The 16,697-nt window shown below is 42.3% G+C and overlaps 2 protein-coding genes across 4 annotated transcripts in view; one reads left to right on the top strand and one right to left on the bottom strand.

The window, feature by feature from the left end:
• The first annotated feature begins 199 nt into the window (after positions 1–199).
• Positions 200–10,814, top strand: LOC135367411 (calpain-5-like). 2 transcript variants are annotated; one of them, XM_064600675.1, is made up of 13 exons: positions 200–377; positions 476–661; positions 2,119–2,250; positions 2,326–2,522; positions 4,207–4,387; positions 4,881–5,047; positions 6,468–6,593; positions 6,649–6,847; positions 7,289–7,405; positions 7,587–7,783; positions 7,872–7,990; positions 9,016–9,152; positions 9,741–10,814. In XM_064600675.1, exons 2-13 carry the CDS (start codon positions 479–481, stop codon positions 9,933–9,935), a joined length of 1,950 nt encoding a protein of 649 aa, XP_064456745.1. In that variant the 5' UTR covers positions 200–377; positions 476–478; the 3' UTR covers positions 9,936–10,814. The 2 variants fall into 2 exon arrangements, with proteins under 2 accessions (XP_064456745.1, XP_064456746.1); XM_064600676.1 differs by having other exon boundaries at positions 201–377; positions 6,516–6,593.
• LOC135367409 (leucine-rich repeat and calponin homology domain-containing protein-like) overlaps positions 10,736–16,697 on the bottom strand; it is a 21,826-nt gene continuing 15,864 nt past the window's right edge. The window contains exons 13-14 of one of the 2 annotated variants that reach the window (XR_010414453.1): positions 16,126–16,294; positions 10,736–16,061 (exon numbers count right to left, since the gene is read on the bottom strand). Coding sequence is in view for 1 of the 2 variants with exons in the window: in XM_064600671.1 (XP_064456741.1) it covers positions 16,187–16,294 (108 nt within the window). In the remaining variant the exon portion in view is untranslated. Of the gene's footprint in view, positions 16,295–16,697 lie in introns of both variants that reach the window. The other variant, XM_064600671.1, reaches the window with a different exon arrangement.

Genomic DNA, 16,697 nt, shown 5'->3' with positions numbered 1-16,697 from the left:
GCTATGTTAGTCCACAGACATCGCATTCATCGTAGATTTGGTGTTTCAAAGTTATTGTACTGTGTGAATATTATTTATACATTGCTACCATGTCCGGAACCAAGCCCACCAAAACTCAAGGGACCTAGAGCGCGGGTATGAAAATTCGTACCCGCACGTCTGCCCGGAACTGCCACTTGCCTCATCCGCCTCATCTCTACACATTTTGTAGTCACACCGCCATCGACACGTCGCGCATCATGGCGCTCGCGAAAATCGAAATAAAATATACACGGAATTCGAAATTTTTAGTGATATTAATATGGAACGAATAATGCATTGAAATTGAGTGATCAATCGAATATTCGATATAGTCTGAAGACCAGTCCTGTCAAACGGTACTGTGTTCCTTGGGTATCCACGTTACTGTTTGTGCGATGCAGCATGCGTTGTTTGCCAAACTCAGTCAAAGGCTAACGCATTCGGTAATTTGCAGACAATGGTTAAGGAACTGGTGGGACGTTACGGGAAATTGGCGCCGAGCTACAAGAGTCTGCGATCTAAAGCTATCAGCGATGGCGAGCTTTTCCAGGACCCGACTTTTCCAGCAGACAACACCTCACTTTTTTTAAAGCCACAAGACCCGTCACATCCGCAGAATATCGTATGGAAGAGACCTAAGGTAAGTAAGCCTCTAGTGGGTCAACTCTATACTGAAGGTGCTATGGGCGGAAAACACAACACCAAGTCGGCATTCCTTTGGTAGGCGTTGAAAGGTAGGCGTTGGTAGGCGTTGGTAGGCGTTGATTCCATTTGAAAGTTGGCTACACTTAACGCTTCCGGGTATTGCGGTCAAGCCCACTTGAACGAACGCGTATTGTTGCTTAGTTTATACAGAAACCGACACTGAAGACTTTTGTTTAAGTTTAATTTATACAAGCTTTCGCGTGCAAGTCCACGCTTCTTTAGGTACAAAGTGGAGTGGTGACACGCAACTATTAAATTTACATAAGCTGGTATAACGAGCCAGGACTACACACCAAATGGTCTGAACCTTAGTCCTGGCTCGTCATACCAGCTTATGTAAATTTAATAGTCGTGTATATATATTTATTTGTGCATAATTCTTGAATCTTCGCTTCAGTCATCGTCTGATACATAATCTGTAACCTTCTCTTTTGTCCACTCGTTTCCGACACTCTTGGACCCCCCCCCCCCCCCCCCCCCTTTTCGCGAAACTAGGTTGGCGAGTCTTTTTGTTCACAATAACACCCTTTACTGTTCTTAAACTGTTAGAGGTCACTTATCCTTCTGCCCAACAATTCATTGTACACAGACATGTGGCACCATATCTCCTTTCCGTTTCTTTGTACAGCATTGTGTTTAGTTGTGTATATGTCTATACTATATGTACATACTTATGTATGTCACCACTCTATTTGTTTCTGTATTTTGTTTCTCTGATCTACAGGACTTGACTCCCCTCTTTGTATACGCTTATTTGTCCGTTTGTAAATTTTGCGGAACTTTTCGATTCATTTATTTGTGTTGCTGGAAAGCCAACTTTAGCCTGACATCATAGAATTTGTTTAGTGATAAATTAGGTTAGATTAGTGCGGCTGTGGCAGCTTGCCTCGCCCTCCCAACTTCATTATCGAAGCGGATTTGGGGACGAGGCAAGCTGCCATAACCCTATTAATCTAACCTAACTTCACTAAACTAACCCAAGACATAATCAACTTGGTTAGTTAGTGATAAGTTGGATTAATGGGGCCATATGACAGCTTCCCTTGTCTTCCCCAAAATCCGTTTTAATAATGAGGTGAAGCCCCTTGCAGAATGGCACAGCCAACCAAAAGAATACGCTGGTTTCGTACCAAAAATGGTGAAAAAAAAACAGCAAAAATCACGCTGAACAGCGAAGAAACGAAGAGTTGAGCAACGCGCTGCGTTCCCGCAATACACGGAAGTGTTAGGTGAAGCCAACTTTCAAATGGTGACACCTATCAAAGGAATGCCCCAAGTTCGGCAATAGGCTGAATTAGCCTAAGCGTATCGAAGAATCTAAGCAGGCGGACATGAATCCTCTTAAAAAATGTCTTCACCACTAGCATGTGGGTCTAAGGATGTAAATTTCAGGAGCTGACCAAGGACCCACGTCTGTACATTGACGGAGCGGTGGCTTGCGATGTGTGCCATGACAATGTTGCCAACGCATGGTTCGTCGCTGCATGTACTGCGCTAGCTAGTGAGAAAACTCTTTGGGCTAAGGTAAGTGGGTAGCCAACTGTACCTGTCAGATTCGCCGTGGTTGACGACTAAGATCTTCTGCTTCCGTTGTTAAAGGTTGTTCCCAAACACCTTGACCAGGAGTGGAACAAAAATACGGCAGGTATCTTCCGTTTCTGTCTCTGGTTATCTGGAGCTTGGGTGGACATCATCATTGATGACAGGCTTCCCACCGTCGATGGAAAATTGCTTCACAGCTACTCACGATCTAAGAATGAGTTCTGGGGTCCACTTCTGGAAAAGGCTTATGCAAAGTAAGAACGTGATGGTAGAGCTTTATGCACTATGCTTCATGACTTTATGCACAAAATATGCACGCAAATATGTGGCATGAAACATCTACATATGCAGGTGCCCCAGAAGCTTTTTCGTAGCTTGGAACTGTATAAATATGTAGGTTGCCTAACATAACTTTCTACAAATGAGAATGCCTTTTGGAAGTTGGAATGTACGTTCACGTGTGCACACTCAGGTATTCCTCATTGGTCACTGCAGTATGCCCATACACAGGTTTTCAAAAGTGCACATTTTTACGCGCAATGATTAAAAACATGTTGTTCTGCCAGGTAAGAAAGCCAGTACCGCAAAAATAGGCGCTCTATGTCACTCTATGTTAGTCCAGTGAATTCCCTAGCTCATCCATGCTATGTGCAGACAATTCATTCCCTTCGACTGTAATACTTCTCCTATTTTTATGGAGCATCTTCGAGACTCCATGCAGCAGTCCTGGTGAGAAACATAGTGGCGTCGCTGACCGAAGGACATGAAGAGAAATGTTGTCAGTTCCAATTGAGTGAGTTGCGTGCGTTGAGTGAAATGCAGCAATGTGTATCGTGCCACGCATATAGGGAACACTACGATCAGAGCCGTTCTCCTGCTGCCTCATTGGATGCTGCCAATCATTGCCGCCAAAGATGGCTCTGTTTACGTCAACTAATTTTGCTTGAATTGTTCTAATTGAAACACGGACTTTCATTTGAGAGAAAGTTTTTTTTGCGCTTTAGTGTCCCTTTAATTACCAAAGGTAACCGCAGGTTACACGAGGTAATCTTGAATTTAATATAATTCCCTTTATTTTTGTTTACTCGCTTTAATTACTCTCAATTCCCCTTTATTTTATGTTAACTACTTTTAGTTACATTTAATCAACTCACGTAACCTGCAGTTACCTTAAGTAATCTTTAATTTAATCTCTTAATTACATATATCGACATTGAATTACCTCAATTAGTCTTACCTCTTACTACGTTCACTATTTCAATTTCAAATCATTTACTTGCATTTACATTTCCATGTCCATTTATACCACTGCCTCGGTGAGGCTTCACCATCTCACACATACATACAGCTTTTTCCACTTTGACACTCCTAATGCTCACGCATTAATATGCAATTATATGACACATGAAGCGTTGTAGATTCGTGTTGTTGTCATATAGTAATGTGTAGAGAAACATTGGGATATACACCTTGCATCAGCTCCTGAGCCTTACTCAACAGTGATTGCCTTATTTTGTTTTTACTCATACCACTGACAAATATGCAAAGGAATGCACTAGCTTATGTGATTTCTAATGTGTATTCATTTTTGTGGTTCACACCATATTGTTTTACAATATTGACAACGCAGTTACATTACAATAATATCGTAGTAGTTATATATAATTCTAATTTGGTGCCAACGTACACCTGAAAATACAAATAGTACAGAATCGATTAATTATAATAAAAAAAATGATGAATATATTTGCGATATATAGTGTGAATGAACATAATGTATAATTGTAATTTTGTAGGAATGGTTATACCATTGATATACAGTATGATATTGTGAAGAACACCCGCAATGTTTCTCTCTTGTTTTAATATTTACCAAATGTTGGGCAACCATTGAAAGGTAAATTAGTGTGTAAAGGATGTTTTCCTTGTTGCTGTCAGATACTTTGGGTGCTACGAGCTCCTAGAGTTGGGCACCCTCTCTGACTCCCTGGTGGACTTGACGGGCGGCCTCTCAGAAACGACAGAGCTTTGGGGCTACCCTAAGGACGGACACGAGGAGCTTTACCAGAGGATTAAGGGAGCACTAGATGCACACTCTTTGCTCTGTTGCGCCATTTCTGTGAGCATTTTTTTGTAGGCCAACTCACTGGCTCTTTGTTTATGGTAGTTGAATTAACCACTTGCTGTAAAACTTGACGAAATGACAAGCCCTCTATGTGGCGGCACGTGAATCAATTGAATACAGAACTCTCGTCCAAGGGGTTGGGTTAAAGTCTGTAGCTTTCTTGGTGGAAAATTTACTTTTCCGTTCATCAGCCTCACTGTCAACAGGAAACCATGCCTTATTGGCCAGTCAGATCATCTGATCCATCAAAAATGGACTCGAGAATCCTACAAAGTTTCTCGTATTGTATTGTTTCTCTATGTGCCGTGGAAGCATCGTAAAAGCCCATCTGGCACAACAGGCAACTTGTTGCTAGGCACATCCATCACATCGTCCACCCTCTGAGAACCATCAAGTTTCGCAGGTTCAATTTTGTATACTGAGTGTGAGAGAAGTTGATTTATCGTAAGAAATTTCTTTTTCGTTCCAAAAATGGGCACGCATGCAGGTGGAGAAATTAGAAGAAATGGGTGAACGGACAGCCCAGGGTCTGGTGAAGGGTCACACGTACGTCATCATAGGTGCGGCCATCATCCCGACACCCAATAAGCTGTCCCTGCTACGTCTGAGGAGCCCCTGGTCAGGACCCAGCTGGAGCGGTCCCTATGGCCGAGGGTACGTCCTTGTTGCAGGATAACTTGGATGTGTTGGATTTGGAATACATATTATATAAACATTAGTTAATCAGTCCTTACAGGGACTGATGGTGTGTTGCGAGTACTTATGAGCAAAAGAAGAGCCAATCTGGTACGAAATTAACCGAGACATTCTACGTATGTGGTGGCAACATTGCTCGTTGCTTCACGTTAATACTACTAAGTAACCAGGCTGTGGGAACTACAAAATACTAAGTGGGACACATTTTTGCACCTTGAGGGCATTACAGAAGGCTACATTCTGCAATGAATATTTCGACACACTCGCTCGCTTCGGGGATTTTAGAAGGTGGAATGACTTTCATTGAGGATTGTCTCTCGCTTTTACACCGAGTCCCCTAATTAAAGAGTTAATTAGCGAATCTTAGGTAATTGCATACTATCTTCGAGAGGACGTCTGCCTCGATGTGTAACTCAATTGCAAAAACAGCATCTGTGCCGATCTCGTAGCTTTTTTATTAAAAATCTAACGAATAAAAAAAGCACCCTGTATATAAATATATAGTTGAAAAAAAAAAAGAAAATGAAATGAAGGTGTAGGAAGTAAGGAAAAGGCGTGATGTTATTTATTTACAGGTGGAAAGTTAAGGGGTTACGTTGACGTTGCGGCGGAAGCTCCACCTTTGTCAGGACTGACGACTCTGGAGTCTGCCTTCGCCAGTCCTGACGAAGGTGGTGTTTCCGCCGCAACGTCAACGTAACCCCCTTAACTTTCCACCTGTAAATAAATAACATCACGCCTTTTCCTTACTTCCTACATCTTCGTTGTCTGCCTCTCATTTTTTTCAACTACCCGTTTAATTTTGCGGTCGCCCGAACACATTTCTTTCAGTGTATATATATATATATATATATATAGTTGAAATAAATGGGAGACAGAAGACAAAAGTAGGGGAAGTAACAAAAAAGGGTTTATTAAAACTTAAAAATCATGAAAGTTAGGGAGAATGTCTACGTTACGGCGGAAGCTCCGCCTTCTTCGGGACAAAAGAGCTAAATGTGGCCACGAGGCTGATAAGGGGCTTGAGAAAGCCTCGTGGCCACATTTAGCTCTTTTGTCCCGAAGAAGGCGGAGCTTCCGCCGTAACGTAGACATTCTCCCTAACTTTCATGATTTTTAAGTTTTAATAAACCCTTTTTTGTTACTTCCCCTACTTTTGTCTTCTGTCTCCCATTTATTTCAACTATAATTACGTAGCCGTCCGATCCAACTCCAACTTTTCAAGATATATATATATATATATATAGAAGTAAAAAAAGTAATGACAGAGCTTACAGGAAAGCACGAAGGGAAGAATAATACGACGACAATGATTTCACTCAATGCCTTTTTCCTCCTCAGCCAGTCTTTTGTTTTTTGTCCCACCCTTTTATTTCAGGGGCACGTGGTGTTACAGCGAGTCCAAACTGACACAAATATTTTCCAGTTCGACCGAATGGTCCAGACTGTCGTCCACGGATCGCGACCGTCTAGGCCTTACGTGCCAGGAAGACGCAGAATTTTGGTGAGTCCATAACTGAGTCCATCCGTGCTGTGTTGTGCAACATTTTGGGTTGCAGGATACCCTTTGAAGATTTTGTGCAAAGTTTTACGGACTTGTGCATATGCCACGTGGTGAGGAGTGGTTGGTTTGCCCTGGGGAAGGTGTGGAATGAAGCCTCCTTCCAGGGGGAGTGGACAGTAGGAGATAAGGGGACAGCAAAGGATCGCTCAGGGGGATGCATCAACAACCGTGACACATTTCTGCAAAACCCACAGGTGTGTTGAGTCCAAAGTTGCTCTTAAGAAAAAGATTTCTCTTAAAAAAGTACTATGCACTAAGATCATTACAGCAGCTGATGCAATTTCATGGTTTTCATGTCAAGTAAAAAAAGGTTGTTGCAATTCTTCGGACACCTTGGTATGAAACCACAGTGTAAAGCAAATTGTGCAAACTGTCAGAGCTGCCACATTTGAATACATCTTTGAGTGATCAGATCATGAGACTAGCCACTGAGTGACAGTTGCCTGGTACAGTTGCGTACGATTTCCAGTAAGTAAAAACTCTATTGTGTAAGAGAGAATTTGTGTTGCATTCCTCACTGCTCGGGGGATCAATTAATGGGATTTAATCTATGAGACCTAATCCATATGATGTGGCCTTACATCAGCAAAAAAGTTTCTGTAAAGGGATCATCCAAAGTTGCACTGTTTTTGCAGTACCGCTTTGATATAGCAGAAGAGGACAGTACTATCATGTTGTACCTCCAGCAGTGTGTCACGGACAGTGTGGCACCAACCACGCCTCTCCTAGTCATCGGTTTCCACGTCATGCAGGTTTGTATGTATTCCTGGAAACCTAGCATCTTGGAGGCCAGATACTCAAATACAATAGATAAGGCTGGGACGATAGGGTGCAGAGAAGAAAAAGTTATTGAAGCTGGTTTGGTTCAGTGAACATACACGTTATTAGCCTGAGGTCTGCCCAGGATGCAACTGTTGTCTACCAACTCTGCAGGTGGAAATGAATCGTGCCTTCAGGGTCCACAGCATCCAGAGACGCGCTTGCAGCTCAGAATATGTCCGCGCTCGCGGAGTGTTTCTGCGTTGGACATTCAAGAGGGGACGCTACGTCATCGTGCCCACAACGTATGATCCGGGAAGTTCCGGAAAATTTATCCTGCGTGTCTTGACGGAGAAAGACGCCGATGCAAAGCGAGTGGCTTCTTTGTACCTCTCTCGCAACATTTGCACTGTAGGAATTTGCTGAGCATTTAAGAACCCCGTTATTGCTTTGGTGCAGGGAACTGCAGAAGGACCTGCCAACAGCAAAGATGTTGCCATGCAACAGCGCGCCGTGTCTGGTCACTGTCATTAAGGTGGTTGGTGCAAAAGGCCTAGAGAAGCAAGACTCGCTCGGCAGTGAGTGCTCATTGCCTCTTCTAGTGTCTAGGCATTTTGTACGTAGTTTTCGGGCACATTTAATTAGTAACAGTGGACTCCTCTTAAATGGAACTCTGAGGGAATGGAAAAATTGTTCAGTTTATCCCAGATTTCACAGTACACAGATTACATGAAATGCAGCTTTATTTCGAGATGATCTAATTTCCAATACTGCGGGTAGCAGGGAAAAAAACAGTTAATTGCTGTTCTTTTTGCATTTTACGATTGTTTTTTCTGTTTACAAAATATGCGTGTACGCAAGACGCTTGCAAAAAATTTCACGCACACCTCAATAGTCTGCAATGAGCTCATCTTTGTTCTGCCTGGCAAACTACGCATCCTCTTCCCGCAGCTAGGTTGCCGATGTTACCTGTCAGTATCACGTGGCATCGTCCACATCCTCACTCAAGTCTGCGGCCTTCTATGACAACAGCATCGACGTTGGCGTATCAAAGTTCGCGGTTTCTATTTTTGATTTGTCTATATTTGATTTGATCATGTCTCCAAATTATCCGCAACACTGACACAAGCCAAACCACTTTGTGACTGTTTCTTGGCAGACTTCACGAAGACACATGAGGATGCAAGCTAAGCCTAACATTGTACGAGTGAATTATGGATTGGATTGCCGAGGTTGTGAGACGTGCGAGACGTGAATGGTAGTGTTCCCTGTTCTCCGGCATCTTAGTACCTCCACTTTGTTCCGCTTACCCGAAGTACACAGAACAGGTTGTTTCAATTATCTGAAGATTTTGATTATTGCATATATAGGAAACCAACGAAAGGTGACCCTATTGTTCTGTTTATCCGTAATTTCTATTTAGCCAAGTTTCGCTTAGTGTGAGTCAACTGTACGTAATAGAACTATATTCTAGCATTTAGCATTATTACGATCTTTGATCGTAATAAATGGGCTTGACTGTACTACACTTTGAATGTAATCAGTTGTCTATAAAAAAAAAATATGTATATATATATATATATACAATGGTGAATCTTTGCAGTGGCAGACCCTTACTGCGTAATAATATGCGAGGGCCAATCAGTGAGATCTTCTGTCTGCATGGAGACACTGGATCCTGTCTGGAACACGACGGCCATCTTCTACCGTAAAGACGTGGATGCCCCGATCAAGATACAGGTAAGATAAGTAAAGATGTCCATCCGCCACGGTGATGTCCGCCACGGTAAAGATGTCCGCCATGGTGCTATCCCACGTGGGATAGCACCATGCTTGATTAGCAAGCGGAAAGAGATGATACTATCACAGGAAATTGAACACAGGGGGGAAGTCATTCACAAATGTACTGCTGCGCAAAATTTGGATTTTAATGTACACAGAAAGCGAATTACCGTCGGTATTGTCATATTTCATGCTGTAGTCCATCCGCTTATTGTTGGGTATTCTGTCTGCAAGTGCTGCTTGCCCTGGGAGTTCACGCAGTTGTACATGAACGAGCACGGTGCGGCCATGCTCGTTCCTTTCTGTAACCTCTTCTACGCGCCCCAATAAACCTGGATATAGGACCTGTTGTCTGAAATACTATCAATCTTGCACAACTTGCGAAAAAGAAAGGTATAAAGTTAAAGAAGCCCACCAGAAAGTTTGTGCAGTCCGTCCTCCACTGAGCATGCCCATAGGTCATAATACAGCTTGCAAATACAATAGAAAACACACACAATTCGTTATAGCCATTACATAACATATAATTCGTTATTGATGTTGCAGATCTGGAACAGCAATATCCTGATGGATTCATACATGGCCAAGGCCCATATACAGGCCCCACTGATGCTCGAGAAACAGATACTGGAAGTGGAACTGACTGGACACAAGAAGCGACAGTCATTGACAGGAGAGGCTCCGGTGCTTGGCACGGTCTGTGTGGAGCTCTTCACCACAGACGACATGCTCTCTGTTTAGTTCACACCCTTTTATAAAGCTTAATTTGTTCCAATATGAGATGTCTCATGTTGGATGTCATTTAGATAACCACGAGGCCATAAACAAAAGCAGCGATATGCACACTTCTTTTCGCTGCAAAATTCGACTTTCCTGCGCGCAATTTAGCAGTCAGCTAAAAAATTTAACAAACTGGAAAGAAATGCATATACTGAAGCGGAGGCTAGAGTGTTTACAAGTATATTGGAAGGAAAGATCAGGTATTATGGATATCAAAAGCACTATGGTCCTATGTACCAGCAGATTGATGGTGTATTGCAAACGTTGGAGTTGAAAAAATGAAGCAGACTGTGCAGGAACAGATGGAAAACAGACTAATCCAGCAAGTAGCACCATGATCATAATTGGCCTTAGAAACTTGCAGCCTTCACTTGGCCTTTCGTTACAACCATAATGTTAATGCTTTAAGTTGTGCTAGCTGACTAGGCTGTTATTTTGAATGGCCATTTTGTGATACTCAAGATGGAACTTTTATTGCTAAATATGGCGAGGAACAAGAATGATAGATCTGCAAGAAGAAACAAAAGTAGTGTTCACCAAAGATCCGTCCACCCACAACGTGCCATTTTACAAATATACAATCTCATTTACAACGTCTTTTAGTGCCGAGTACCAAAGTCATTTGTTTTTTAATGAAGAGCATGGACACGCTTGTGAGTGGCGTTATTTTACAAACGCACAAGTGTTGGCAGATTACTGCTTAGGTTTTACGCTATTGTAAGCAAACGATAGAGACTGTGTGCTTTGAGGTTAGTCGTGTGTAGAGACGAGAAAAATTTTATTTTTCTGCTTTTCTATGTACACGTACATGAGTGACAAAATAAAGTTTGACTGTTTAGACAGCAATGGCCTTATTTACAAATACACAACATTTCTGTATGTATCGAGATGTTCATCAGATGCCAGATTCTCATTGTAAGAAAAAAGGTCCAGGAAGAGGAGTATTATGAGGACACGATTATTACAAAACTATACTCTTACATGCTCACTCACAAGTGACATTGATGCTGGCGTGCAGTTTAATAAAAATGGACTTTCTGGACACGGGGGTGTTCAATGACAAACAGTTGTCTCCTGCACTTCAACATTTGGTCTCATTTCATACTTTAATTTGAGCACAACTAGGGCTTTCTAGTGGCGTCCAAAACATGGCATGAAAGTGGTTGCAAATGAAGTCTCAGAAAGTGCATCTGGGAATGCAGGCTAGAGCCCTGCACGGGCCGACTGTTCAGGGCGCGTTGAAAAACGGCCCGACCCGGGCCGTCCTTTTTTTTATGCAGCCTTTTTTGGGGCCGCCCTGGTGACTCAGTGAGTAAATCCAGGCCTAGTACTTGCAGCCACGACTTACGCATCTCTAGATCTTCTCAAACAAATTTATAAGAAGAGAAGACAAGGCCATAAACATACGAAAGCAACAGCGCGAGACCAAATTAAATCCAGAACACACGCGGGCAAGCGCGTTATCGTTACACTACCAAGTTTTTGTGGAGGTAGAGGACATTGTTGACAAACTCCTTCTCCCGATCCCTACCCTTCTCACCAAGCTTAAAGGAAGTGATTGTGAAATATGCGAGGAGTCAGGAGCAATGTCAAGTGGCTTTCAGAATGTTCATACGCATAATGCAGTGTCCGTTGCTTGTTTTTGCAAATACTATGCGCAGGAATGATGCAAGCACGTGATGATATCAACTAATAGCCCTCCATTGTGTGGAATTAGCTGCGTGATCTGGCCGAGCCAGACTCTCGGAAGCATATTTGTTCCCAAGTCGGGCTCAGGCTGGGTTGGGGGCAGGGCTCTAATGCAGGCCTTTCGTACTGCAAGCATGTAGCACATCTTCTAGTTGTTTTATCAGGTAATTATGTACGTGCATGTTTATACAACAACTGTTCTTTATTGTTTTGTTACACTGGCTTCCACAACAAAAAGGACGTTCTGATGCCTATGCAGGTGTCGTCATCAGCTTGAAATGCGTAATAAAAACTGTTCACGAGAAAGGAAAACCTTTTAAACCCTCGTAGCATTCTGGTAGAGGCCCCTTCTGGCTGTTACAGGCATTCTTATCACTATGAATGTGTTTTGTTGTGGAAGCCAGTGTAACAAAACAATAAAGATCATGACTTGGGCCCGGAGGCACTAACAGGTAGCGCTCTTCGTTGGATAAACCATTCTAGGCCAACCAACTTTCAGAACCGTATTGTTTCATCTTCCGTTTGGAAGGAATGTTGATACATAAAACGGTGCGCACCCCCTTTCTCAGCTTATCGGGAGACAGCGATACCATCCGCGATGATGATTGGCATACTGCATGCTATGCGGTCAAGAGTGCCCCCGGTTAGTGCCTAAAAATCATGACTCCTGGCTTTTGGTCTATTTTCAACAACAACTGTTTGTCTGGACACCCTGTGCTTTTCATAAGATATGCGTCGATTGAGGAATGCAGAGAAACGTGTTAATGCGAGTTAAAAATTTGATAAAAAATAGTGAGGTATCGCAAGGGTTGGCACATCGAATGATAAAATCGCAGGAAAAACTGTGCCAGGTATTTTCTTTTTCTTTTCTTCTAGAGGCTTAACGAAAGAAAAAATTTACCACAATGCTGTGAAACCCTCGTCAATTGGAATTCTCTCAATTTGGCGTAATTTCAAGTATGCTACTTACTTCAGTACTACTTTGTTCCGAATCCTGGTTAATTCAGACTTTCTGCTCAAGAAGAAGCTTCCACTGTATCGCAAACTAATTGAGTTTACATTGACAAGGCATCAAAAAATCACCAAGTTTGGACTAGCAACGTTTCTATTTCATCTCGAGTTAAGTGGATTACAATAAGTGGGGTGTCACCATATCATGCCAAGGTAACAGAATCGAAAAACGTTATGGACGGACAGCAACAACTTGTGAATGGAGTTAGTTTATCTATTCCGTACAAAGTCTGTCTTGCTAGTCCGAACTCCGGCAGGCTTAAGGCAAAGAAAGTGCATGCAAGAGATCCTCATTTAAGTAAGTACCTTCATCTGTGCCTGTGGGTACACTGCATTACAGAACAGAACAGATTGCATTAAGTAGGCACCCCGTAGCGAGAGTGTTTCATACTCCACTCGCTTAACGTGACACATCCGGAGTGTCAGACACCAGCGAGTTTTTCACGCACCCATCTCAAATGGGTGCACCAAAGCATTTGGAACATGAAACGTTTGGCGTGACATATTTGATATTTCCTATTGAGCACGCGATCTACTGGGTGCCGGCAGAAAAGTACTTCTAATTAGCACCGTAGATCTATGGGGTACTTGGTAACATGATGGTGTAGACATATCGCAGCAATTTAACGAGGTACCATGTTTTGGTCATGCAGGGCTTTAATGCAGCCGTGTTCATGCCAAGCAGCCACCTTAACTGAAAATTATTCCCATGGTGTCTATTACAAATTTCCGTCGTGGTACATCCTATTTGCTATTGAGAGCGGTTTTGAGGACATTTTGTCCTCAAAACTGCCGCTGTCCAAACAAAGCCGCTGCACCCTCAGTCTGTGCACTGCATGAGCAGACGACAGGAAGCCACATCACTGTTAAGTGGCTGCACCGGGTGTCTCATACTCTGCCAAAAGAGGGTTGCCTACTTAATGCACCTTCTAAATCCAGTGACCCCTCTCATAAGACTAGTTTTTAAAATATGTCTTATGAAAATCAAACATGATAAGAGTGCTCAGCTCTCTAATGCGACCTTGACACTATTCACATGGCTAATTAAGTACATGTTTATCACCATCACTCTGTGACAATGCCACATGCGATCCCATCTGCTTGAAATAAGGCCCCGGTGTCATCTGTTAAAGCAATAAGCAAGGGATGGCAAGTTTCTCAAAAGTGCATTTAGCCGAGAGCAGCAACGTCTCATTTATTTGAAAATAACTGGTGCAAGGATGTCCTCACTGTCATCTGCTTCACCATTTACATACTTTTGATGATGACATCACTTGGCAGTTCTTTCATACAGCATGTGGCATTGTTCATGCTGTCTGGTAGTAGATGAAAAATGCGCAAAAATTTGTAAGGTGAAAAAAAAAAAAAAAAATCTCCCTTCGAAAGCACTGTGGTCATAAAATATTTTAAAAATACGTACAACACCAAAAACTCTGTCACATATTGTCTGTTAACATTTAAGAAAGATTTAAGAAACTGTACATTTACAAGGTACGGGCTTAAAAGCACACCCAAAATGTTCTTTGACAAATAATTTGTGAGAGTTCTCTTTTTGTGAGTCATATAGAACAGAAATAGCGAAAAGGATTACCCACTTTGCACAAAGATGGCCACGCTTGATGGCCCCTATTGCTACTGTTACGCTGGATGACTATAAGGATGGTTATTTGTTATAACTAGGGCCCAGATCTTAAGGCATTTGCCTATAAATGGCCAAAAGTGCATAAATGTGACATATTCCAGCTTGCCTGCTTTTTTCTTGATCTCATTCCATATTGCCCTTTTCGAATCTTGCCAGGCCCCCTTTGTCCACCCACGGTGGTAACTAGGCTCCACGGTATGCTCCGCGGTAGAGCATGGCAGAGGTGCTAGGCAATGGTATAATTTCTTTTTATTCACGACCATGCGTTGCTTTCATTCCAGTAACTGGAGGCACTTTGGTTAGCTAGAAGATATTCAGATAGTAGAAGACCTTGAAGGGTGGCTGGGATAGATACTGAAAACATGATTCATTATATAGTGTACTTTCAGGACAATGAGTGGCTAAAATATCAGTGTAAATATCAGTGCTACCATGCTGGGATGGACCCCATGCATACAAGTATTTTTGTACGAGCAGTTGTATACGTAGTATCATATAATTTAAACAAACGCAAGTACAGCATCACATATTGTGAGAAGCCTTACAAGAGAGTCAATGTATATCCTGAAGAGAATGTGCCTATTTTCTCTTTTTATTGTCTATCTTGAGACTTTTTAGTACCTAAAAATCCGTGCCCTAGTTATAACAGATCCAGCTCCGATACAGCTTGACGTGGGACATGCAGGAAAATAATTTATGTCCTTAATCAAGCAGACAGCACGAACCTCTACACAGATAACGAGAGTAGGGAGATAGAAGATGCCCCTCCCAAGCATAGGGTGAGTCAATCATTGACTGTGTTTGGGGACCACCATGTTTAGTCTTTGTACAAAGCAGTACCACCCTCCTCGCTACATGCGTCCTCATGAATATGTACCCTGTAATATATGTTATACAGGAAGACTCGACTCTCAACAGAGTATTATTTGAGAATCCCACGATAACACGTAAATGCAGTTGACAACCATTCAAACTGCAACTGAACCAAAATTTTGATATCTTCCATCAGAGAAAATGGTGACATTTTCTCTGATGCCTTACAAAGTAGTCTCTGATCAGTGCTGATGCACACTATGATGTACAAAGCCTACAGGGCTAGACTTGTGCAAACAAAACAACCAAGGATGGATTCTGGTGAAATAGCTTATCTACGATACGACCAAACTACTCCTGTTGTTGACATTAAAGTGCCACGAAACTGTGCGAGACATTTTCTCATATGAGTGTCTCACCCTTAAATTAAAATATTTATTTTACACTGCGCCACAATTTTTGAAGAATTGGGCACACATTTGTAATTTTTTAATTTGGGCACACACTAAATTTTGCAAATTCTGGATGCTAAAATTTGCGACTTAATTGGCTCGCTTCGATATAAGCCCAAGGTCGCATTTAATAAAAGTGAAATCTCACGTGCTTGTACTGAAAACAAGTTCACATGCTCGCTAGTAACTTGTACAAGTAAGTGCAAACATAAAACTTTTCTATTGCAGCCTCGATTGTCAAGCACAAATTCTTGTCTGAAATTTTCGCACGCCGTTAAAATACGCAAAAATTGGGGACTCGCAAACATCTTATGAGTTTATCATATGAGTTTGATTCTAAGATGTTTTCACCTGACCTATTATGCAACCAAAATGCGGAAGTAGATGCACTATTTGGATGTTGTTCATCTTATAATAAATATGACATGCCTCGACCTTAGTGGGTGGGTTACGGCCTGTGTTGCACAAGTGCTGAGACAACTGTAGAGAAAACATTTCCGTTCAAGTAAGATGTTGTCCAAAGCATAATAATTTGTTCTCTTACTCCACGGGGACCAGACGTCGTTCCAAGACTAGAATAGAAGCAGGGTTGTATTTTGCCACCGTCAATGTTTGCGGCCACGAGTTCCCATCTTGAAGATTTCTTCCACTGTGATTGCAACACGCACAAGGCCTTTGCCCTCCAGGATGTCTTGAGCAGAACAGGTCACTTCCTGCAAGTAACACATTTCTATGCTGTAGGTAGCACTACAGGTAGACACCATAAGTGCTTAATCATGGGCAGTAATTATGCCCACCTGAGGGTTGTTTACCATCGCTACACACCCTATTTAATGTCCCTCGCAGAAGACACTAAGCAATGTGTACCCCGTCACCACGTCTTCAGCCCAGGTTCCAACTCGCAACCTTGGAATACCGAGGCCGCATATTTGACACTGTCATACGCTGTCCATATCCTTAGTGTTATTCATAATTGGCACAACGCAGCAAACCTGATTGTGGATCAGGTTTCAAACTCATGGATCATGGAAAGCAGACAGTGGCTTTGTTTGGCTCCAGTAGGTGAAATTTGTTATTTTATTTCAGAAAAAAGAGCCACCCTGTAACGCATAACCT

Source organism: Ornithodoros turicata, chromosome 8, assembly GCF_037126465.1.
Source record: "Ornithodoros turicata isolate Travis chromosome 8, ASM3712646v1, whole genome shotgun sequence".
In the NCBI taxonomy this organism is placed as follows: Eukaryota; Metazoa; Arthropoda; class Arachnida; order Ixodida; family Argasidae; genus Ornithodoros; species Ornithodoros turicata.
The sequence above is the reverse complement of the archived record's forward strand: the minus strand, read 5'-3'. Positions and strand labels throughout refer to the sequence as shown.